The sequence below is a fragment of the Rattus norvegicus genome, chromosome 10 (genome assembly GCF_021556685.1).
Source record: "Rattus norvegicus strain SHRSP/BbbUtx chromosome 10, alternate assembly SHRSP_T2T, whole genome shotgun sequence".
Taxonomy (NCBI): domain Eukaryota; kingdom Metazoa; phylum Chordata; class Mammalia; order Rodentia; family Muridae; genus Rattus; species Rattus norvegicus.
The window spans coordinates 62,812,349-62,836,641 of NC_141543.1; the positions used below are offsets into that span (position 1 = coordinate 62,812,349).

The following is a 24,293-nucleotide window of genomic DNA, read 5'->3' on the forward strand; positions in this document are numbered from 1 at the left end:
TCCTCATCTTCCTCTGCCTCCTGAGCGCTTGGGATAAAAAAACATGTGCCACCATGCTTAGCCATATTTCGTCATATTTTCTCAGTTACACTCAAGGCTAGGGACTGATCCCAGAGCCTAGTACATGCTAGGTAAGCCCCACACCACTGACCTATACCCTAACCCCCTTTGTCACTTTTATTCACCTAGCTAACCACAGTCTGCTTCTGCCTGTTAAAAGAGCAAACACAAAGAAGCCACAACCATCCTCTATTCTCTTGGTTCTGTTACACCTTTTATTAATTCTGGGCACATGTTGTCTTTATTGGAGCCAGGTTTCTCTTAGTCTCAAAGATTCAAAGACTTAGGTCAACTAACTTAAGTCCTTCCAAAATGCCTGGAGCTATGGGTGCTTCCTCAAGAACAGGCACACACTGACGTGATGGGACATTTTGCACACATATCCCAGGAGCATCTAGACTCCTAAAGTACCCCCAGAGTCCTAGTAACAATCCAAATAAATAAGGAAGCACAGGAGCCTGAAAAGGCTGAAGTTTATCAAGCTCTTAATTAATCGTGCTGTGAGGATTGAAGTACAGATCCAGTGGCAGCCAAGATGGCCTCAGTAAAGGAGCTCTGAAAGCATCTCCTGGGCTGAGGACGCAGCTCTGTGTTAGAGCACTCCATCAATGACCAGTGTGTGCAAGGCCCTGAACAAAAATGAACAGACAAGGGGTTGGGGATTTAGCTCAGCGGTAGAGCGCTTGCCTAGCAAGCGCAAGGCCCTGGGTTCGGTCCCCAGCTCCGGAAAAAAAGAAAAAAACAAACAAACAAACAAAAAAATGAACAGACAGACGAGTACATAATCAAAACAAAGCAAAAACCTTACAGGGAGAAGTAGAAGGGGCTTCCCAATGACCCAATGACCCAATGACCCAATGACCCAATGAAGGGTCCTTGACATTGGGTTGGAATTGCAGATTGCCTGGGATGGATAGAAACAGATGACAATGTGTTTTAACTAGGAAAAGGACTGAGAATGTGCAAAAGGCCCACACCCCACAGAAGGGGATGGAAAAGCACTGGGTGCCTGCACCTTCTGTCTAGCCCATGGGGCTAATGACCACGTTCCTCTCCTTCTTGCCAACTGTGCAAGAACTGCCGGAACATTCTCTGACTTCAAGAACCTGCCAGGTTCTGAAGCCTGCCCCAAACACAATCACAGATATCCCCAGGCTTGGATTCTACTGAGAGACTAGTCATTTGATGCAATTGCATGTGGTTTGAAAAACAAACTCCCACTCAAAGGCGCTGGACTCGGGGAGACAGCAATCTCTATGGTCTCCCAGAACACGGGCCTGCTCTGACCACACGGCCCTTCCACACAGCCGACAGGAGCGTGCGCGATCCCAACATGTAATTTTTGTCTGGGAAGTGGAGCTCCTCTGTCCTTACATGATTTTCCTTAGCCTAGCGATTCCTTGAAAGGATTAGGCCTCAACAAGACTCCCCTCAAGGCCAGCTACAGTAATGTCCTTTAAATGTGCTCTCCTACCCTTTATGGTCTCAGACAGCTTTCACACAAAATCTCTCTATTGTCAAATCGATGTGTCAAGGTATATATTATTATTCCTTCACAGCAACTCTGAGTTCTGGATCCCAGGGAAGGGTGCCACATAACAGCCTGTCCAAATCACATCTCAGGGGTTGGTTCCCTGTGCAAACCTTCACAAGCCCCCTCCCTTCCCCTGACCCACAGCTCTGACACAAAGCGACCGCAGGGAACTCCAGATGACTGCCAAGCTGTTAAGTGGGTAGCCACAGTGTCCTAGGAAGGAATTGTAAGTCTGCAACAGAGTGACTTTATAGCATTTTTTATGGGACTGGATTGGAGAGGGTCGGAGACTGACCAGAGACGATGGCAGAACAACACAGTCGTACAAGACCCCCCAGCCAGACTTCAAGCTGCAGCGGGCAGGAATGAGTACGGGGTTTTGTGCTGACCATATTATGCCTGCATCCACACTCTAGCTAAAAATAGTAATGGCTCAGAAGCAGGCATGGTGGGCAGAAAGAAGTTTTGTTTTATCTGTAACATTCCCTGTTCTTAAAAAAGAACTTGTAGTCATGCATACTTTCATAATTATAAGTTTTCTTTTAAAAAAAATCAAAAGAAAATGGCTTTTGTTGCCGCTTTGAGAAACCGTGTGTTCCAGGGTGCTGTATGGGTGGAGGAGATTCCTAGCATACTATTTAATTATCTCAAACACACAGCCATCCACAGCCATTCAGGTCAGCCAACATGTGACTGCCACTACTGCAAACCACAGTATGTCACTCACTGCCTTCCAGGACCAAGGCACATGGGTCCCTTCAGGAGTGCAGGTGACAGAGCTGTAAGGGCCTGGCCTTCAGTCGGCTTCCTGTCGCTGTGATAAAATACCTGAGGCTAACGGTTAAGCAGCAAAGGTTCATCTGGCTCAGGTTTTCAGGGGCTGCAGCCCCCTGAAATAGTCACTTGGTACCTTTGCTTGGGGACAAATTAAGATGAGCCAGACTGAAAGTACAAAGATAAAAAGAAGTGGGTCCCATCGGAGAGACAGCAGAGGACTTGCTCTTGAAACCCAGTTTGGGTTTGGTAGGGAAGGGAAGGATGGAGTTGGAGAAAGGCACTGCACAAGAAGTCTTGAAGGAAATGCGAGGTTACAGGTGGAAAGCAATCAGAAACAAACAACAACAAAGGCTGAACACTCCGTTCCCACTGCCCTTCCCATCCCTGTCAGACCCAGTCCTCAGGCACGTCCCTCTTAGCCTGCCTCTGACTCTCCCATCCCCAGCCTCCCGGCAGCATTCTGACAGGTCACAGTTCAGAGGAGGTCAACAGTTGTTGTTGTTGTTGTTGTTGTTGTTGTTGTTGTTGTTCTTGTTCTTGTTCTTGTTGTTCTTGTTGTTGTTCTTGTTCTTGTTCTTGTTCTTGGTAGTCACAGACATCTGGAGAAAGACAAGAGTGGACAGCAAAGGTCACAGAACTAAGCAACTTGTCCCGATGAGGAAGCGGCTCAAGATACCAGTCTTTGGCCTTTCTGAATTCTGACCCAATTTCCTTGGTAAAATAAAGGTGAAATCCTAGGCTCTGGTGGTCCCAACAAGCTATGCTCAGCCACTGTCCCAATAGTCCAGCTAAGCACGATAGGCAGTAAAGAGCAGAGGAAGACAGTTTGCTCAGTGCGTCAACACTGGGAAGAATAATTCACGAAGGGGCCCGGTGGCCTTGTCCTGGTGATAGTGACATAAGGCTTAGTCGCAAACGAGAGCAGGGCATACATAACTAAACGTAAGGAGACTGTGGAGGTGTGGTCATGTCTCTGTCACCATCTTTGTCTCTGCTCCAGTCTCTCCTGCACGGTGGCCCAATGAGTTATCAAAACTACACAACATCTCTTCCTGGAAAGCAAGTTCTTCCTCCTGCTGGCACCAGCATCTTCTCTGCCTTTCTCTTCCCCCAGCCTGGGGTTCCTGAGGAATTTTTAATTCTTTGTGGTCCACTGTTAATAGTCTAATAGCCAAAGGAAGGAGTTGAGGCGAGGGTTTCTACCTTGACAGTGGGATACGGGATGCCTCCTGGAATGCTGCTCAGGGAAAACAGAACACAGGCTAAGAAAGTGGGGGTGTCCCAGGCTGGAGAGATGGCTCAGTGGTTAAGAGCACTGACTGCCCTTCCAGGGGTCCTGAATTCAATTCCCAGAAACCACATGGTGGTTGAAATCTATAATGGGATCTGATGCCCTCTTCTGGTGTGTCTGAAGACACACAATGTACTCATATTAATAAAATAAATAAATCTTTTTAAAAAAAGAAAAGAAAAAAGAAAGGGGGTCCCAGCCAGTGTTTTCCTGGGTGAGAAACAGTGGGGGCTTGAGATAGATGCTGTGGTTCTCAAACTCTGGTGTACCCAGACTACACTGGGGACCACAAGGAGTTAAGAATGGGAGACTTGAGGCTCCAGAGGGTGGGGTGGTCTGCTGGGGTGAGTGTGGAGGGCTGGGGACATTCTCTTGAAGACAGGAAGGAGAAGTATGGAATGAGGAACAGTCAGAGAGTGGAACAGAAGGGGGATAACAACTAAACTGTAAAAAAAATTAAAGAATAATAATTTTAAAGGAAGAAAAAAGAAAATTAGTAACACACACTCACACAAAGCGGCGTTCGAGGCCCCTGCTGAGCCCAGGACGAGTGAGGAGATTTCGGTACAGCTCTTTACAAGGAAGACACCCCGCCCCCTGGTGATCCTTGATGAAGGAGACAGTCCTTGCTTGTCCAAACTTCTTTATTCATGGTGGATGTGAACACATATGTCTTACTCAGGGTGAACCAGGGATTAAAATCGTTTTCAGGGAGAGACACCTATCTAGATACTGCATTAGTATAGGTTTTCATGCTATATGACATGGTTCTCTTAGTGGGGTTTCATGGTCACGTGCTGCAGGACAAGTACAGCCTAGCCAGGAGCTGGTTCTAACAACCGTTCTCAGTTAGGCAATTTACTGGGGTTTTAAACCCACTTCACTCTTACCAGTTCTTCTGTCTGGTGGCATGGTCCACCTGCCCCACAAAGGAACACAAGTGTCTCTCTTTAGAAAATCCTCTCTCCTGCCAAGATCACTCCCTGCTGTTCCCATACCATACCCAACAACTGTCCAACAGGATCACCTGAGTCAGATCAACCCAGTTTCAATCCCAATTCTAATACTTGCTGGCTTAGGCCCGTGACCTTGAGAAGCGTGACCTCTCTGGGTCTCCCTTTCCATTATTGCAATGTGTGGGGTGATCTTTTCACTATAGCTGCTGCACAGATTAAAATGAGGGCAATGCCGGTGAGATGTCCTGTATAATGCCGGGGACACAAAGCCACTGAGGCAGTCCTTCCCTAAAATCCTAGCACTGGTCATTATTATTCCACACACTTGGTACTTGAGTTGTGGAGTCTGCCTGGAGACGAGGGCCCAGTGTGGGCTGTTCTATCCTGTTCTCTTTCTCCCGCTCCATGTGTAGACTCCACAATAATTCTCAGAGTCAGCTCACCATGCCTCCAGATGGCAGTGTGAAGCCCTCTGTTAGTGCCACGGTTTCTGTCTCCTGGGAAAATTCTAAGAAGTGGTCAATGCAAAAAACACAGCTCTCGGAGCCAAACATAAGTGCCCATAACCCAGGAGTACAGATTCGGGTTGCCTGGGACAATATGTTCCAGTGCGGAAACAATCACACGAGAGCTTGTCTGTTTCAGAACAAAGCAGGTCATAAATCAAGGTATTAACCAAATACACCAAGTGGGACCACAGGTGAGTTACAACAAAGTGGGGGAGCCTCTTTGATAGGCCTCATGTGCTACCTGACAACAATCTTAGCTTTTGAACTGGTGGAATCTAGTCTGCTAAGAATATATTTTAAAGGTTTTTACCTGCTAGTCAAAAGGATATGAGGTCAGATGTAGGGGCGGGTAATGAGCAGCTATTGAAGGGACTAATAATAGCCCAAGGCAACTGGACCCTAGATGGGCAACATTCTTTCTACAGTCACAAATACCTTTCCAGTCACTGGGTCTCATAAAATCTCTAACACAGGCGTAGGGCCCACCCACCCCCACCCACCCCATGACACACATACCAAGAAACAAAACAAAACAACAACAACAAAAACCCTTCTGTTTACAGACCTGAGGATGAGGGTGAGGAATACACATCAGAGTAGGTTCTTCAAGCTGATGGGGGGGGGGGCGGACACGGGACACCAGGAGGGTAGGGGGTGGGGAGTGAGAGGAGGAAGATGCTGGTGATGAATAGCTCCCATATTCAATGGCTTCCAGCCCTGCTGACCACCCCCTTGCCTTTTCCCAGGCACTGCCCTGGACCAGCTCAAAGTCTGTTTATCTGATGCTGTACAGAGCTTACCCGCTGGAAGACCAGCATTCAGACTGGGGGTTTGCTTCATCCCAGTGCCTCCGTGCTCGACTCCTGAGTCCAGCTGCTCTCCTACCCAAACGACTTTGTCCAGAAGCACTGCAGGGGCTCCCAGAACACCTTCATGCTGACACTGGCTCTCCTCTTCACAGCAACACAACTCAGTCACCTGTGTTTCAAACCGAGTGACAATTGAAGTCATCTGCACCTAAGGACAAGAGAACATCTTGAGAAAGAGGTTTTTACAGGATTTTGTAAATATCAAAATGTGTTTAACAGTATCGGATGGCGGAGGTCAATAACTCAATGGACTCCTCACACAATCAAGAGACACAGCAGAAGACTGAAGTAAGAGACTGCACCCAGGGGAAGCTCTTTTCGCTGTGAAGGGAAGCATCTCCAGAGAGATCCCCTACAGATTCAAAAGCTTCCAGCAGGTTTAAATTTCACCGACTGGAGCATTCTTGTTACCAGTCACACTCAGGTTCATAAATTCTGCCGGATTAACCTGGTAGAATTTAGAATCACATTGAAACAAATCTCTGGGCATGTCCAGATTAAGTTGAAGTGGGAAGACCCATGCTAAATGTGAGAGTACCTTCTGGGGTGGGGGACGGGCGGGGTGGACTGTACAGAATTTTTAAAAATGAAAGCCTGTCAAGGGCAAGTGTTTGATTTGTCACTCTCTGATCTCTGCTTCCTGACTGTGGATACAATGTGTGACCTGCTGAGCAGACACCTCCTGCAGCTGCCTCCATACTGCCCCACCATGGACTGTATCCCTGAAACTGTGAGCCAAACTAAAGCATCCTCCCTGGAGTTCTTTTGTCAGATATTTTGTTGCAACAGTGAAACAAACAACTTATTGTAGTACAACCAATTAAAGCTTATCTCGGACTAGTTTAAAAATAAATGACATTTGGACTACAGTTATTTTATTAAGCTTTGACAATTACTGGGGGGGGGTCACCCCTAATCTACTTTTTTTTTTTCTCAGAGCTGGGGACCGAACCCAGGGCCTTACGCTTGCTAGGCAAGCGCTCTACCACTGAGCTAAATCCCCAACCCCTAATCTACTTTTCTAACTGCTGGCCTGGCTACCACCCCAGTGGTGTACCCCAAATACTTGCTGTTTCTCCTAGCCACATGCTCATGGCACCTTCTCTCTCCCTCTCTCCTGTTTTCGTTCTCTCTCTCTCTCTCTCTCTCTCTCTCTCTCTCTCTCTCTCTCCACTTCCCACCCCACTCAACCACATAACTCAAAAACCCGCCTACCTCTAATCCCTCCAGTAATTGGCTATAGCCATTTTTATTTAACCATTAGTTTTAAGGAACAAGATTTACATGACAAAAGCTGGTAAAAGCAAGAATTCACTTGTAGGCCTAGACCTTCAGGTACAGAATTTAGCATTACACTACATAGCCACAGAGTAAACCTCAACAACTGATACACAGTTTCCTTCAAGGAGCTAGACATGATGGTGTATACTTGTTAATCTCCACACTCCGGAGGTAGGAGTAAAAGGATCAGGAGTTCAAGGTTACCCTCAAACTGAGAACATGTTAATGTTAGCATGATCTACAAGAGACTCTGACTGAAAAAATAATTAACAGAAATCAATAGACAAATCTGGGTTTATTTATAGTTTGGCCAATGAGAACTGATTAATCTAGCCCTTCTCCATGTCTAAGGTCATCTTATAATTTACAGAAAGCCATGAGAGAAAAGGCTAAAACAGATGCAAATTTAAGTACAATACTGGCTAATTGTTTTTTTCCTGGGAGGAAGGGAACATGGATTCCCACCATTCTCCATTCCAAAGACAGGTTTTTATTAAATTTGAGCCAAGAAAAATGGAATCTTAAAGATGCCTCTATTTTTAAAAAAGAAAGTAGCCTGGATGTTTCCTGGGATGGGAACTCACTACCCAGAGTCTTTGTCCCTAGGTCCCTTCCTTTAATAGATTTACGTTGGACCTTTCCCATCTTTCTTTGGTGGTCAGCTTCAAGTTCAAGACTCCTGTTTGCCTGTTAAGCACACTCATTCCATAAGTGGGGGTGGGGGGTGGCAGTCTCGTGGCTGGAAGGAGGGTCACAGTGTCTATAACATCTTTCAGCACAGGACCACAGTGAGTCCTGAAGCCTAGGCCAGGCTGGGTTGTTCTGTTCAGGCCCCTTTGGCTGCCATTTATCATTAACTCCTGTTACAATTTGTATAAGTACTGAACAAAATAATGTATACTATATGGTAGGTTGACAGACCTCTGGACTCCATTAAACCTTAAGGCTGGGGCTAAGATAGCACCCCGGACCTGTTGGGGACATCTTGCCTGATGTAAGCAGCGTCTGGGTCTGTATAAGGTTGCCCACTTTTATGTAGCTCACCTGTTTGATGACCACGCCTGCTTTCTCTGGGACTACGACAGGTTTGCGCAATTTGTTCTGAATAGGACCACATAGAACCAGACACCTTTCCTTGGTGTAACATATACCTGTAAAGCATGCCTGTAACTTAAGTGAGGAAGGTTTCCTTTGGTTCCCAGTTTGAAGGGGAGGGTAGTTATCTTGTCGTTCTGACTGGATTTGGAGTCACTAAGAAGACGGGCCTCGGGATTTGTTTCCAGAGAGGTTTGACTGAGGCAGAAAGAGCAACCAGGAATGGGGGCAGCAGCATCCCACGCGGTAAGGTGGTAAGGTGAATTGATAAGAAAGTGAGTGAGCACCAGCACTTGTCTTCCTCCTGACTCAGACTCAGTGTGACCAAGGCCTCATGCTCCCACCACCACGCCTTCCCGACCATGATGAACTGCATCCTCCAACTGTCAGCCACGTCATCCTTTTCAAAGTTGAGACTATTTTGCCACAAGGAGGCAAAGGGACACTAATCTGTCATGGTGGGGAGGCGTGGCCGTGGGCAGGCAACAGCTGTTTGTTAGCTGGTCCAGAGAATAGAAAGTAATCAGACCTGAAGCAGGGCTAACCTATGAACCCCCAAGACATGTCCCTCCTTAACCTGTTTCCTCCAGCAAGGCCCTACTCCCTGAAAGGTTCACAAGCTCCTAAAACAGCACGGTCATCTAGGGGACAATATCCAGACAGAGGAGACTTCACATTCAAATGGTAACATGTATCCTTGGAGGGCCATGTTATTGGGGAACAAGGTGTTTATACTTCTGGGACTCAGTCATTCAAATTGGCTCAGAACAAACTAATTCTTCTTTCAGGATTGTCAATAGGAAAGTATTGTGATTTTCTTTATTTTTTTCGTTTAGCCATGTTAAGGATTGAACCTAGGGCCTTGTATAGGCTAAGCAAGTGCTGTTCTAACAACATCTTGGCCAGCCCTAACAGTTTACTTATAGATAAAGAGAGTATGTTCTATGACCATAGAGCTGTGGTGTAAGTTCTCAAGCCAGTAACATAGCTGTCTAGTGTGATTATCAAATATAGTGCACGATATTCAAAACGTGTGTGTGTGTGTGTGTGTGTGTGTGTGTGTGTGTGTTTGTGAAGATCAAAGAACAACTCGAGGGATTTGGTTCCCTCTTTCCACCATCCTCGGGGATTGAACTCAGGCTGGCAGGTTTAAGTGCCTTTATCCGCTACACCAGCCCTGTAGGAAATGCATGCTACATTTTTTGTTTCTTAATTTTTATTCGGCATTTTAATATATGTGTGTAATGCAACTTGATCATGTTCCCACACCCCTCTGCTTACTTGCAACCTGCATTCATGCCAAGGGCACACAAGTGCAAGTGACTTAACTGTGTGCGACACCACTGGGTGACAGGACTTCTGCCGTTCTTCACATGTAACCTTATGTGGCTACTGTGTATGCAGTAGCTGTAACAGTTCTACTGTTGACAGAAACGCCATTATTTAGTGCATGGTTATATCTGTAAATGTATCAGTTGTCACTGAGATATACTCTGTGATGTGTGTGTGTGTGTGTGTGTGTGTGTGTGTGTGTGTGTGTGTGTGTTAGGTACCAACCCCAAAGCCTTATACATGATAGGCAAGTGTCAGACCAATATCTATACTCCAAAACCCCTTGGTCATTTTCGTTCATCTAATGATGCCCTGCTTCTTCCTGTCAGGAAAAAAGATGATGAACACAGGAAACCAGCATTGTTCTGTGTCCATTGACTCCCATGATGCACTGTGAGGAAACCAGCATTGCTCTGTGTCCACTGACTCCCATGATGCACTGTGAGGAAACCAGCATTGCTCTGTGTCCACTGATGCATTGAGATGATTTTGGACATGGGCTGCCTTTAACAGAATTTGTTTTCTTTGAACCTCAAAGACTCAAAGACACGAGGTCAGCTAGTCTTGTTGGGCAACTGCCTAGGGCTGTGGTGCCTCCTTGGGACAGCAGCACATTGCTGGGACACAGCAGCAATTTTGCATGCTGTTTCCAGGAGCACCTGGACCTTGCAGTCACCTAGGAGCCCCAGTGTAACCCAGTCAGCCAGGAGACAGCTTCCAGAAGGCTGAGACGACTCAAGCTCCCAGTTATCTTGTCTAGATTTGAGCGCAGCTCCTCCAGCATGGTGGCTGGGGCAAAAGAGTCACAGCTTGGGCCACGTTGCCTGGGCATTTGTGCAGGTGATTCAGGCCCTTGGTGACTCTGTTTTACCAGCCGTGGATGGGATAGCAAAACCTCTTGATGGTGCCTGTCACCCTGGGCTTACATTATTGTTTGCCATCATTTTTTGTTTGATTGGTTGGTTGGTGGTTGGTTTCCCAGCAGAGGACAAGTCCAGGAGACACAGAGTTATCCCTGGCTACTCCCCAAAGACTTGCCCCAAATCCTGTAGCCTGAGCACCCAGCACCCAGCACCTCCTGCTCAGTTCCTCACAGACTTTATTTTCAAAGTCACCACAAACTGGAACCACACGGGGTACAGGGCATGTAGGAGCTGCTTCTCCAGGAAACAAACTCAAGCTTAGCATCCAAGGAGAGACCAGACAGAAGCAGAGTGGAAGGGTCACAGGTTGAGAAGGGGGCGGGACCCAGATGGAGGCAAAGCCAGTTAGAGGGCGGAGGGAGGGAGGGCGGAGGGAGGGAGGGGCTGTTGTGCTACCCAGAGGAAACCTGACAGCTAACTCCCACCCTGGAGGTCGCAGTCACAGTAGCACAGAGGCAGCACAGGACTAGTGGCACAGCAGAAGACTAGCCCATGCTGCAGAATGGCCTTCTGGGAGTATCTAGCTACAGAGATCTGGGAACCGCCCTGGGCTGAGAATTCTAGAAGTCTCCTCCTCCCTGCTGTGAGTCTGGGCTGGGGAAACACTTTCGGTTTTGTTTTGTGTGCAAAGAAACAGAAACTCCACCGAAGTACTCTGAGGAGCAGACCATGGAGGACGACTTCCAAGTGTGCAGGAACTGGTAAGAAGGCATCTTCTCCAGGGCTGGCCAGAGAGAGGGGCAGAGCAGAGCAAACAAATTCTGAAGTGAGGAAGATGAAGTACAATACCAGAGGATGAGCCAAAGGGGACTGGACGCTCTGGTGTAAGGAGGCTCCAGATCTCTAGGTAGAGTGCTCAGTGGGGCCTCGATATCACTGTCCCCCTTTAGCACGGGTGTTTCAGGCTGGCTGGTCAGCCATGAAGTATGGAGGGACTAGTCCCTAGCAGAGTGTTTATTCCTGTCAGAGCTTAGGTCCCTAGTGTGGGGCCCCAGCAGCATGGTCTTCCCACCCATCTGTGAGAGGAACCTTGAGAGATATTCCAGGGTTATTCCTGTCCCCTGACAGACAAAGGAGCTGGAGGAAGAGCACGAGGGACTGAGCGGGAGGCAGTGACCACACCTCCAAGTAAAGAGAGCTGGTTTCTCAGCAGACCCCACCGGTTGCCATAACTGGGGTAAAACTCCCCCAGAGACCTTTGTTCCACCTTTCAGAATCTCTGGACTATGGATTATGGAGGCAGGCAGGCAGAACAGAGAAGGCAAACAGAGTAAGGGATGTCATTCTGTGCAGCCATGGGGACAGCTGGATCAGGCTAACAGCAGTGAGGCCATGAGCCAGATCCTGTGGCCCTGGGGGCACCTCCCCTGAACAACTGGTCCTTTAGGGATACAGCCTGTGTTTCCTTTCTCCTGAGCTGCCATCAGCATGGGCCAGTGGAATGGGCGGGCAGTATTCCTGGTGATGCGAGTGTCACAGGAGGACACCCTGCCCTGCAGGTGGGAAACGCCACTGGGTCTCAGCAGCTCTGGGTGGCTGCAGGGGAGCCCACGGACAGGAGACAGCTAGGTAGATGGACTTTTGCTCTTGAGAGTTGGGAAACCCTTGTCCCTGAACTGTGGGCAGGGCAGGGCTGCAGGGCCGACTCTACTTATTTATTCTCATGACGGCCTGTCTGGGAGATAACCAGAAAAGAATAAAACTTTACCTCCCCATCCCCTCTCTGTGGGGGGATGCTGGGGAGGGAGTGGTCCTGGGCACTGAGCCTAGGGCATCGCACAGGACCACCAAGCACTCCGAGTTGCTTTTTTCCCAGCTCCATTTTTCCTCTTCCTTTTGACCCGGGGTACCACTAAGTTGTCCAGGCTGCTCTTGAACTCACTCTATAGATTAGGGAGGCCGTAAACCAGCCATCTTCCTCTCTCAGTCTCAACAGCACCTGTGCCTACAGCCCTGGCTAACTCGTACATGTTTGAAGTGCACACCTTGGCACATAGTACTTATCTGGGAAACCATCCTACAAGCGAGGAAGTGGAATCTATCATCACTCTTAAAAGTTGCCTGTTGCCCTGGTAACGTCCTCCTCCTGCTCTCCTGGGCAGGGTGGTGCTTTGCAGACTGTCCTTGCGCTTAGGATAGTGAGTGTTCCTGATTCACCAGCACTGGCAAGGCAGGAGCGCATCATCAGCATCACTTCTTCCTGCGCCCCAGACCTGGAAAAAGCCTACCCTAGGTATGCAGCAAGGCCTCATGCTCTAGACTAAGATGCTGCGCCTTTCTTTCTCCCCTTTCCCCCACTTCATCCTGAAGCAAAAGAAGTGTGGCCTCTAGCCACTTCACTCTCCATGAGGCCCACTGCCTGCGTTTCCTGGTCCTTTGCCCGGAATGTGAGGAGCCCATCCCAGAGTCAAAGATGAAGGAGCATGTGGAAGCTGTGCACCAGCAGGTGAGCAGGTGGGCAGGTAGGCAGGTGGGCAGGTGGGCAGATGAGCAGGTGGGCAGGTGAGCAGGTGGGCAGGTGAGCAGGTGGGCAGGTGGGCAGGTGGGCAGGTCGGCAGGTAGGCAGGTGGGCAGGTGGGCAGGTGAGCAGGTGGGCAGGTGGGCAGGTGGGCAGATGAGAAGGTGGGCAGGTGGGCAGGTGGGCAGGTGGCACAAAGGCCAAGGGAGTGTGTCAGCAACTGGAGTCCAGCCTTCCTAGCCCCTCCATGTTTGTTTGGCCTCCATTTTAGAAGCGAAAAGGGTTTTTGTTCTTGTTATATGCCACCCTAAGGATGTCCTCAGTTCCTCCCTTTCTACTTGCTACTGCGGGACTATGGGTCCAGCAGAACAAGGAATCCATTTCAACAAAGGTTAACTGTTCTTCAGAGACTTGTAAGGAGGAAGCAGGAGGGCCCAGCTCAGTCTTCTTGCCTAGCTTTTTGAGTCAGTCGCTCATGGCTTTATCTTTCTGAGAATCAAGTTCGGGCAACCATTTAGATTCAGGCTGATCCAGCAAACAGTTCTTGAGCCCTAGGCTAGGCGCTAGAGGAAAACTCGAGCAGCCACTCTGGGTCTCTGCCCTCTAGGATCTCATGGACCCAAGTGTGGAGCACAGCAAGGCAGCTGATGTAAGGAGGGGCCAGGGGCTGGGCTTGAACCCACGTCCCTCTGTACTTGTGTTTGTGTCCTACTTAAGGTTACTGCTTTGATGTAACCTCCGGGAAAGCAACTTGGGGAGGAAAAGGTTTATTTGGCTTACACTCCTATATCACTGTTCATCCTCAAAGGATGTCAAAACAGGAACTCAAAGAGAGCAGGAACCTAGAGGCAGAAGCCGATGCAGAGGCCATGGAGGGATGCTACTTATTGGCTTGCTCCCCCCATGACTTGCTCAGCCTGCTTTTCTTCACAGAACCCAGGACAACCAGCCCAGGGATGGGATGGGCCCTCCCCCATCAATCACTATGTAAGGAATTATCTTTCTCTCTCTCTCTCTTTTTTTTTTTTTTTTTTTTTTTTTTTGAGCTGGGGACCGAACCCAGGGCCTTGCGCTTGCTAGGCAAGCGCTCTACCACTGAGCTAAATCCCCAACCCCAGGAATTATCTTACAGCCAGATCTTAGAGGTGTTTTCTCAGTTGAGGTTTCCTCCTTTCAGATAACTCTGGCTTCAGTCAAGTTGACATAAAACTAGCCAGCACGGATGGAGTAGGCTGGACTATGTCAGCAGCATGTGCAAGCCCTCCCTTGTTGAAGTAGGAGTGAATTCTCCTCTATGGGCAAACAGGATAACAGGGGAGAAAAAGAAGAGGCAGTCATAAATATTCCCACCACCACCACTTCCTCCCCACCTGAGTGGCCAGGAGAATGATGAGAATCATCCCACTCCAAGGATGCAGATTATGCATACATACATACATACATTATTTGCATGCATACATACACACATACTTGCATACATACGTACACACTTGCATGCATACATACATACACACTTGCATGCATGCATATATACATACATGCTTGACAGGAGAATTCCACCATCCATGAGTTAGTAGTTAGTTTTTGTTAACTGGACACCGGCTGTGGTCACCTGGGAAGAGGGAATCTCAGGTGAACAATTCCATCAGATTGCCCTGAGGGTGTGTCTACAGGCAATTTCCTGATTAATGGCTGATGTAAGAAATCCCAGCCCACTGAGCCAGGTGGTCCTGGGTTGTAAAGAAAGCAAGCCAAACAAGCCAGTAGGCAACATTCCCATAGTCTCTGCTTCAATTCCTGCTTCTGGGTTCCTTCCTTGGGTTCCTGTCCTGGCTTCCCTCAATGATAGATGTGGTGTTGAAGTATAAAATGAAGTAAATCCTTTTCTCCCCAAGTTGCTTTTGGTCATGATGTTTATCACAGCAACAGAAGCAAAGTGGAACAGTGAGTCTAAGGAGTTCATAACCCCAAGGGCTCTCTCCACCTCTGACCCTTGCCAGTACTTTGATTGGCTTCAGTTCCCTAGGAGGTTGGGCCTATGTTCTCCATCTTCCCACAGACCAAGGAAAGCCAACAGGACCCTGCCGAGTGCAAGTTCTGTGAGCTGGCTGTGCAACTCAGCAAGCTGGACGTCCATGAGTACCACTGTGGCAGCCGGACAGAGCATTGTCCACACTGCAACCAGCGCGTTATACTCCGGGTACTGGCACAGCACAAAGACCTGTGTCTGAGTGCAAAGGGCAAGCCTAAGGAAGGTGAGCAACAGGGAGAAGCTGGAGAGGGAGGGAGCAGCTCCCAGGGCCAGACAGTCTCCTGGGCAGGATGCAAGAAGTAAAACCCTTGACAGGATAGAAGAGTGTCCAATCTGTGTTTCCACCAAACTGGAGTAGCCTTCTTGTGTGTCTGTAGTAGCCTTTCATGACTTAATCAGGCAAAAGAAGAGGCCGGGGTGGGGGTGTAGAACACACTGAAGAGGGAGAGAAAGCCACGGGGAATCCCAAACACGCAGGGTTTTCTTTGCATTCCATAAGACACAACACTAGCCTGGTAAGACACACCTGAATCACCCTGTAGATGAAAATGTACAGAGAGATCAGGAAACAAACAAGACTGGACACTCCAGCTTCCAGCACTGAGCTAGATCCTAGGCTATTGAATGTTTTTATCATTCTGTGATTAATAATAAAAACAGATAAGCAGAAATAGCTAGAGGAAGGAAGGGTTTACTGTGGCTCATGGTTTGAGGACATAATAGCCTTGATGTGTTGGGGAAGACATGACCACAGGAGCATGAGGCACTCCTCACTGTCCCCCTGAACCCACAGCCAGGAAGCAGAGAGGACAAGCGTGGGGCTGGGCTAAGAAACCTGCACCTAGCACCCGACTTCTTCCAATGAGGCTCTACCTCATAAGGGTGCCACAACTTTCCGAAATATCATTAGTAACTAAAGTCCAGGTGTTCAAACACATGAGCTCACAAGGAGGGCAGGGTGTCATTCAAACCACAGCAATTAGCAATGGCCAGATGGGAGGCTGCTACTACAAGACTAGGTTTGAATATCAGCTTTCTAGTATCACTCATTCTCCTCCTTCTCATTCTCTCTCTCCCTCTCTCCCTCTGTCTCCCTCTCCTTCATTCCCTCCCTTACCCCTCCCCTTCCTCCTCCTTCTCCCCTCCCACCCCCCATCTCTATCTCCAGTCCCAGTATCAGGAATTTGAACCTAGAGCCTCACACATGCTCTACCACTGAACTCTGTGTAGTCTGTTGACCCAATTCCATGACCTCTTTATAGGAGAGTTTGCCAAGAGCACAGATGTCAATGTGACACATCTTTCGTTGATTTCATTCCTTGTTTTGATAGTGTGATAACATTGCAGAGAAACTCTGAAACCCCTTAGTTAGTCCCACCAGGTCAACGCTCTACCCAAGGTCAAAATTGACTGGTGGAAAGGCAGAAGTAGGAGATTCAGGGACTCTTCCTTCGTTGCGTAATGCCTGGGCTCCCACACAACCAACAGTCTGCAACACAAGTTCATTGACAGCTTCAATACAACACAACTTTAACACCACGATATCACAGCCAACACCTGGCTGAATCACAGAGCTGGGAACCAGTAGAGTAGCTCAATTAGGCAGGCTGGGCAGCTATATGCAGCCTCTTTCAATTGATTAAACAAGTTGTTGCCCGGGAAGATGTCTCTTCATCTGGGTCATCTTCTGCCCTGCGTATCACTGTAATATAAATGGCCGTCCAGTAAGCCTTTCCTGTGTGGCTAAGGCAGCTGTCAGTATAGCAAACCCACAACCAGGCTAGCCTAGGGATGGTTAATGCTCATGAGTACAGGCCATGGGAGAAACCAGGGGAAAGATGGGCTAGCCATTGTCAACAGCAGTCATTTGTGGTGTGTCTTTGTTTACTCAGGGAAGAGAGCTGTATCACCTGGAAGAAAAACCCGTTGTGATATTTGCAAACAAATGATTCCAGAACATAAGTATGCCTCCCACATGGTGAGTAGCAATTACCCACTTTCTACCTGTGCCAGGAGCCAGTTCATTTTCCAAAGAACAAGGTGTGACAGCAGGTTCTGGATACATTTTCCAAAGCACGGTTATCAAAGGTTCTGATGTTTATTATCTTATTTTGTTTTGCTTTGCTTCCTTCCAAGGTTTCCTTTGGGCAGATTTCCATAGTTGGTTTTCATTTCTGCCTAGCCCATCAAGGAGTAGCTCTGACAACTCTCCATGACCCTGGTCACCTCTGACCATCACCAACCTTCAGGCCTGGACATAGCAATATGGTCCTCATCAGGGCCTGCCCTCTCTGCCCGTATTTGGGCTGTGACCTCCCACATGAGACTAAAAGGGCTTTCCCCATCTTTCTATAATGCTGCTCACAGCCTACTGAGTATCAAGGGGAACTCTAAAGATGGCAGATGATGTAGCTGGTTGGTTTTACTTGAGTGATGCATCCATAGTCTTAAATGCCTTTTAGTACACTGGCGAGCCAAGCTGCTCTCTTGTCTTATGAGCCTTCTCCTCCTGAGAAACATCCCACAGCTTCTCTCCCAGAAACTTCTTGATGCCTCCCATCCACTACCCACCCTGCCCTGCCCCAGGACAGAGGGCTGTTTACCTTGCTAAACAATTTAGCTGTTAGAAAACAAAAGCATAGACTATCTCAGCACTGGGGAGGCAGAGGCAGGCAGATCCCTGAATTTGAGGCCAGGCAGGGTTACATAGTAAGACACTGTCAAAAAAGAAAAAAAAAAAAAGAAAAGAAAAGAAAAGGAAAAAAAAAAACCCACTATGGAACAGCAGAACTAAGGGACCGCAGAGGTGACCTAGCTTTTTGACATTAAGGCACTTGAAACATGCTATTCCTGGCAGTGTGGTGTAGGGGAGGGGGCTTTTCCTGGCTTCTCTCTCTTTTTTTTTTTTTTTCTTTTTTCGGAGCTGGGGACCAAACCCAGGGCCTTGCGCTTTCTGGGCAAGCGCTCTACCGCTGAGCTAAATCCCCAACCCTCTTTCCCTCTCTCTCTCTTTTTTTTTTTTTTTTTTTTTTACAACTAGGATTTTCCTCTTGACCAAGCCCCTAGTACAGGATTAGCACGCACGTCTTCCAGTGCATTTGCAATGTGGTAAGAGAAGACCACAGGCTGAGAACATAACATTCTCACTGCTCTGCGGCCTCAAACCCAAGTTCAGGCTCTTGGCATTAGGAGCCTAGGGAGGCCTTGCTGCTGCCTCGAGCAGCAGAATGCAGAGGAGCAAGCTAGCAGCTGGCTAGGCTGCTTGAAGCCTCTTTTATAATCCCATAAAGTGTGCAAGGAAAGGAGAGGTCACGACCAACACAGCCCCTATTAGCACATGTAATATTTGGATTTTATTTTTAGGGGACAAAGAGAGAAAAGGTTTCTCTATATAGCCCTGGTTATCCTGGAACTTGCTATGTAAACCATGCTGGTCATGAATTCCCAAATATCCACCTGCCTCTGCCTCCCAAGCACTGGGATTAAAGGCTTGTACAGTCATGCTTTATTTATTTTCAAATTTATTTTTATTTTTGTGTGTGCCTACTTGTCTGTATATGCAACCCATGCGTGCAGTGTCTGTGGAGGTTAGAAGAAAGTATCATATTCCCTAGAACTGGACTTACAGGCTGTTGTGAGCTGCCTGGCACGAGTGCTAAAAACCGACCAGACCTGGCAGCAAGTCCTCTAAAGCCTGAGCCATCTCTCCTGTCCCCAAAACCTGGATTTTTAGAGGGATATTATCCAAATGTTCATCCGTAGAACCCGAGTCGTGTCTCTTCTAGCAAGGTTAGCTGTAAAACCGAATGTCTGCCTTATATTATCCAGGATTTTTAAAAATTAATTTACTCCATGTTCACTGAGAAGTCTTGTAAGGATAGGTTCTTTCTACTGTTTTGAGTTCCGGGGTTCAAATTCAGGTCTTCAGGCTTAACAGCAAGCACTTTTACACACAGAACCATCTTGTAGCCTTTATCCATCACTACTAAGTGTTTATAGAGGGAAGCCTTTCAGGTTAGCTCAGCTGTATCATCCAACTATTACGGCTGAAGTAATTGCCCGTTTGACTTCATGCATTGTCCACGTTTGCAGAAACAGTGTTCGGCCCCGAGAACGGTGACGTATCTTCGCGATGGAAGGACAGTAGTCCTTCCCTCAACCCTTCCACTTATGAACACTGGAAATCAAACATCCACAGTGAGCAAAGATGTCCGTCCAAAGACAAAAAATAGAAACAGTTCAACAAAGCGAGAGACAAAGGACCAAAGTGGCGCTGTGGATCTGCCCTTGAAGTCCAGGCTCCAGCAAAGGACTGCTCTTCCTAAAGGAGAGGAGACAGCCTATGACATTCTCCGGAAGTGTCGTCAGTGCCGAATCTTACTTCCCTTGCCCATTCTAAATGAGCACCAGGTACCTGGTTCTTCCCGCCCTCCTAACTGCCTCCCCTCCTGGCTGGGAACCTGCTGCACTCCAACCTTGGGGTAGGGGACTTCCCAGTGCTGTGGCTGGCCAGCTTCTTCCCTGCTTCCTCCTGCTTCTCTGTGTCCTTGCATTCTCTCACCGGGTGACCTTTGAAGGCAGAACTGGCTCTCTTTTCTCTGTGTCTGCATCTATATCGGGCCCTACACCTGGCAATACTACAAGGCTACAGAGTGAATGGTGGAAGCCTAGGGCTGTCAGTGCACTCCTCCAGGTGGAGAAAATGCAGAAGGCCCTGGCTGCAGGTGTGAAGGTGGTTGGTGGCTTGTGTCTATCGTACACAGAGCTGGCCTTCTCATCCTGAGTTTTCCATCCAAGGCAATCTTCTTTTGCTGTGGGGTTTTCTTTGTTTCATTAGTTGCTTAGGTTTTCTTTGTTTGGGTTTGATTTTTTCTGTTTGGTTTGGTTTTGGGGTTTTTGTTTTTATTTTTTCCAAAACAGGGTTGCTCTGTGTATCCCTGGCTGTCCTGGAACTCTGCTTTATATACTGGGCTGGCATTGAACTTAGAGAGCTCCACCTGCCTCTGCCTCCCCAGTACTAGGATTAAAGACATTCACTACCACTGCTCTGCCAAATGTTTGCTCCAAATTATTGGGGTTTTTAAAAAAGACATTTGGAGAGGAAAGGGTTTATTTCACCTTACTGCTTGGGGAAGTCAGGACAGGAACCTGGTGGCAGGGACAGGATGCAGAGGTCATCAGGAGGAATGCTGCTTACTGGCGTGCTCCCTCCTCATGGCTTGCTCTGCCTGCTGTCTGCTGGTGCCCATGACCACCAGCCCACCAGTGGTACTGCCCACAACTCCTCACAGCAGTTATCAATCCAAAACAATGCCACAGGGATTTGCTACAGGTCGATGTGACATTTGTCTCATCTGAGGTCCCTCTTCCCAGATGACCATAGCTTGTGTTGAGTTAACCAAAAAAAAAAAAAAAAAAAAAAACAAAAAAAAAAACTAATCTGCACACTCAGGTGTAGTGGTGAATGCCTGTAATTCGAGCACTCAGGAAAGGTGAAGGAGGTGGGGCTAAAGGGATGACTAAGCGGTTAAAGAGCTTGCTGTGCAAACCTGAGGATATGAGTTCAAATCTGCAGATACCATGCAGACGCCAGGCACAATGACTCATTCTGGAAACCTCAGTGTGCTAGGGGAACGGAGACAGGTGGGCTCCCAGGGACTCACTGACCAGCCAGTCTAAACAAAATGGTGAGTTTAAGATCAGCAAGAGACCCTATCCCAAACAAGGCAGAGACACATCAGGAAAAAAGATACCACGATGGCAATCTCTGGCCTTTACGTGTGGGAGCATGGACCTTCACACACATATTTGCCACCACACAAATTTTTAAAAAGGAAGTCTGAGACAGGAGAACTCTGAATTTGAGGACAGTCTAGGCTACATAGTGAGTTCAAGGGCAGCTAACTTAGGGAGACCCTGTGTCAAAAATTGAATGAACAAAGAAATGGGGAAAGAGTGATGTACACGAGCTAATTCTAGTCCCCTTCTACTCCAGTTCTCCGTCATGTCACTGTGAAAGCCATTTCAGCAGCCCGTGGGTGTCCTTTTAAAGCTTTGTCTTCTCGACATGAACCCTGTCAGCAAACGCAGGGCTGAACTGTCCGTGTTACCTGAGCACATTCGTCACTCTGCTGGTGGCCTTTTTAAAAAAGAGGTGCAGTCCTTCAAACCAGGGTTTGAACCTATATCTTTTTTTCTAATTTATGTATGCATTTATGTCTTATAAACATGAACTAATTTCATCCTCGGTGGGGGTGCTTCCACACTTCTCTCCGTCCTTGTTAGACTTAGCAAGTAGAAATTCAACATGCCGGATCAAATTTGAATTTCAAAGAAATGGAGACCATTTTTTTTTTTAAATCTAAGTGTGTCTGCAGAAGTCCACCATTATGGTCTATTTTCAGTATGAAAATGCGCTTCAGTGTGAAAGTATATTTAGAGCTCATTACTGAACCCCAGGTAGGCAGGAGGCACTCTGCCTTTGTCTTCTCTGGCTTGCAGCTGGCATGCATCTGCCTGGGTGCCTCTTAGTTTATATCAGGGTTGAAACATCGCACACCTGAGCCCCTGCACTAGGATAGAGGAGGCTCTCAAACCACCACCCCCACAACAACAACAACACCACCACCTGGGGAACCTATGGGAAAAGGCAGGCAGAAGTTTTTCACACCTGAGAACTATAAAAACCACTTGTACCAAATGGGAGCGCTGACCATTTGTGCCTTTTCTTCAGCGACTGTACAAGGTTGTCAACCACCTCAACTGCTTGCTTGTTTCACTACTCAGAATCTCTTATTATGAAGGGAGGGTCGTTGACTCTCTCACAGTGATTCTTTGGGTCGCTGGGGTTGAAAGTCAATGGGTCATCTGTATTTCACCCGTGAGCCCTGATATACCCATATACAAACACGAACATTTGGGCGTGTGGATATGCACATTCCTCCCTCCCTCGGTTCTGTGAACTTGGCACTAACCAAGTAAACTACATGGCTGTCTTATTGCAGTGGCCACACAGAAGACGTACATGTGTTTCTCCCCGTTCACCCGTGATGCCCACCTCCCTTAGGCACTACCCCAAGTCTCCAGTCACCCTCCCTGCTCTGTGTCTTCTATGCAGTCCCATCTCAGTCTCAATCACAGGGCACCACCACCCCATGTTTCAGAACAAGGAACAGCAACACCCAGAGGTGGTGGTTCAGAAACCAGCAGCACTGGAGGGATGTGGCCATGTGGTAAAGCACTGGTGTAGCATTCCAAACAGCCCTGGCTTTGACAGCCCCTGTTGGTGGGGAAGACCAGGGTCAGAAAGCCAGGAAATAGCTTACTAACTTGCCTCCCACTTGAAGCTTTTTAACATCTATTTTCATTTCTTTAGGAGAAGTGCCTGAGGTTAGCTCAACAAAAGAAACTCGTGAGGAGGGCCAGCTGGATTCTGAAGAGCACCAGTTCACAGTAGCTCCCCAGTTCACACTGGCTTCCCAGCTTCCTTTCCTAGGGGTCACAACTTGGTTTTGTTTACCAGTCTCTGTAACCGAATTTTTCCCCTTTAATTTCTAACTGTTTCATACGTGGTTACAATGTATTCTAATCATACTTACCCCCATTGCCTTCTGCCACTCCCCCAACCCACTCCTATGAACCCTATCTTCCCAACAGTTCCCTGCTTTCATATCTCGAGTCCATGTTTGTTGGTGCTTGTGTGTGCGTGCACACATGCTAGCACACACATGCTTATCCAGGTCTTGTGCCGGTAACCACAGCTGATGTGTGCCCCTGTTTGCAACAGCCATGGCCAGGCTAAATCCAGAAGAGGGCATCTGACAGCACTCCACCCTGCCCCTAATCCTTTGGTTCTGGGTCCCATCTTCCTCAAAGTCCCCATGGAGGGATGTCTCATCTTGGGCTCAGGGCAGGGTACTCAACTGTCACTTTTGGCACTATCAGACCAGATGGGTTAGGAATATGAAGCCTGGAGGGACAGATATAGCAGGAGAAAGGAAAGAAGGAGGGAGGGAGGGAGGGAGGGAGGGAAAATGGAAAGGAAAGGAAAGAAAAGAGAAGGGAGAGGGAAGGGAGAGGAAAGGGAGGGGGAAGGGAGAGGGAAGGGAGAGGGAAGGGAAGGGTAAAACAGGGAGAATTAAAGTTCCCAGAAAAAGGCTGATTGCTAGAAGGGCAATGGTTGTGGGGAGGTTAGCATGGGGCAGGTCCGTCTTGAGCTATCTTAGCCTCTTAAAAGGCTGCTAATTGTCCACATCTGTGTGTGACCTAACATCCTGTGACTCCTAGGTAAAGTTTTGGAACATATGAGCAGATCCTAACTGCTAAGAAGGTCATCACATACATATATGTCTGGGGCCTATAGCAAAGTCTCCCTGCTTTGCTGTAACTGCCTACCTGTCGTATCACCAGAATTTGTAAAATGACCTTTGTTCTGTTGTTATAAAAACTTCACAGAAATTGCTACCAAGGTCAGAACACGGATATCTGAAGCTGTATTTTTGGACCATGGTCTCTGATTTGGCTCGAAAATAAACTCTCTTCATCTGCTTTGAGCTGTGTTTTTCACGTCGGTGACAGGGAGGGTGACAAGGTAAAGCGGAATAGCTGGGGAGGGGGCGTGCAGGTGAGGTTTAGCAGTAAAGTAGGGAATAAGTGGCTGGGGCAGCTTATCTGGGGACAGACACAATACTCAACTTCTAGCCCTGGGCTTCAGCACAAAGGTTACCCACCAGGGTAGGGATGGGCCAAGGGTCAGGTGTGCACCACCTTCTGAAAGCTGGGGAAGGAGACTGACCTTAGAATTTGTTAGCTTCAAGTCATGTCACCCATCCTCGGGGTGCGGTGTTGCCTCATCTGAGGAAAGGAGTGTGGAAGCCCATGGCTAGCGTGGGGGTGGGAGGAGTCCTCACGTGGGCTTTGGAACGGAGGCTCAAAGCTCCCCGAGATCAAAACTGGAGGAAACCGACTTGAACACAGTGTTGGGTTCAGACCTCTCTGCTATTATGCACAGAGGAATGGGTGAGGACCGCCAGGCACAACTCCCTCCAGCCTCCTGCCTCCACCTGCGTGCTTTCCTGGTGGGTCTGTGCAGCGCCCTCTTCCTTCACCTTCAGTGGCAAAGATCTGGCAACTCCTGGTCTGGGACTCAGCGACCAGCGGGCACTAGCTGAGCTAGT

General features: G+C 48.1%; 1 protein-coding gene and 1 long non-coding RNA gene across 3 annotated transcripts; one reads left to right on the top strand and one right to left on the bottom strand.

Moving 5' to 3' along the window:
• Positions 1-259: 259 nt before the first annotated feature.
• LOC102548703 (probable serine/threonine-protein kinase drkD-like) lies at positions 260-24,257 on the bottom strand. 2 transcript variants are annotated; one of them, XR_015631783.1, is made up of 3 exons: positions 23,912-24,257; positions 5,928-6,144; positions 260-2,970 (listed from the first exon to the last, which is right to left on the bottom strand). It is a non-coding gene; the product is annotated as a probable serine/threonine-protein kinase drkD-like (long non-coding RNA). The 2 variants fall into 2 exon arrangements; XR_015631784.1 differs by lacking the exon at positions 260-2,970 and adding an exon at positions 5,693-5,737 and having other exon boundaries at positions 23,912-24,256.
• On the top strand, positions 11,269-23,664 carry Xaf1 (XIAP associated factor 1). The gene is made up of 6 exons (NM_001398875.1): positions 11,269-11,328; positions 12,938-13,073; positions 15,145-15,340; positions 17,010-17,095; positions 19,210-19,527; positions 22,493-23,664. Exons 1-6 carry the CDS (start codon positions 11,297-11,299, stop codon positions 22,571-22,573), a joined length of 849 nt encoding a protein of 282 aa, NP_001385804.1. The 5' UTR covers positions 11,269-11,296; the 3' UTR covers positions 22,574-23,664.
• Positions 24,258-24,293: the final 36 nt, after the last annotated feature.

Coding starts and splice junctions, on each gene's coding strand:
- Xaf1 (NM_001398875.1), top strand. CDS start 11,297: ATGGAGGACGACTTCCAAGTGTGCAGGAACTG. Junction 15,341..17,009: donor AAAGGGCAAGCCTAAGGAAG/GTGAGCAACAGG, acceptor TTGTTTACTCAG/GGAAGAGAGCTGTATCACCT. Junction 19,528..22,492: donor CCATTCTAAATGAGCACCAG/GTACCTGGTTCT, acceptor TCATTTCTTTAG/GAGAAGTGCCTGAGGTTAGC.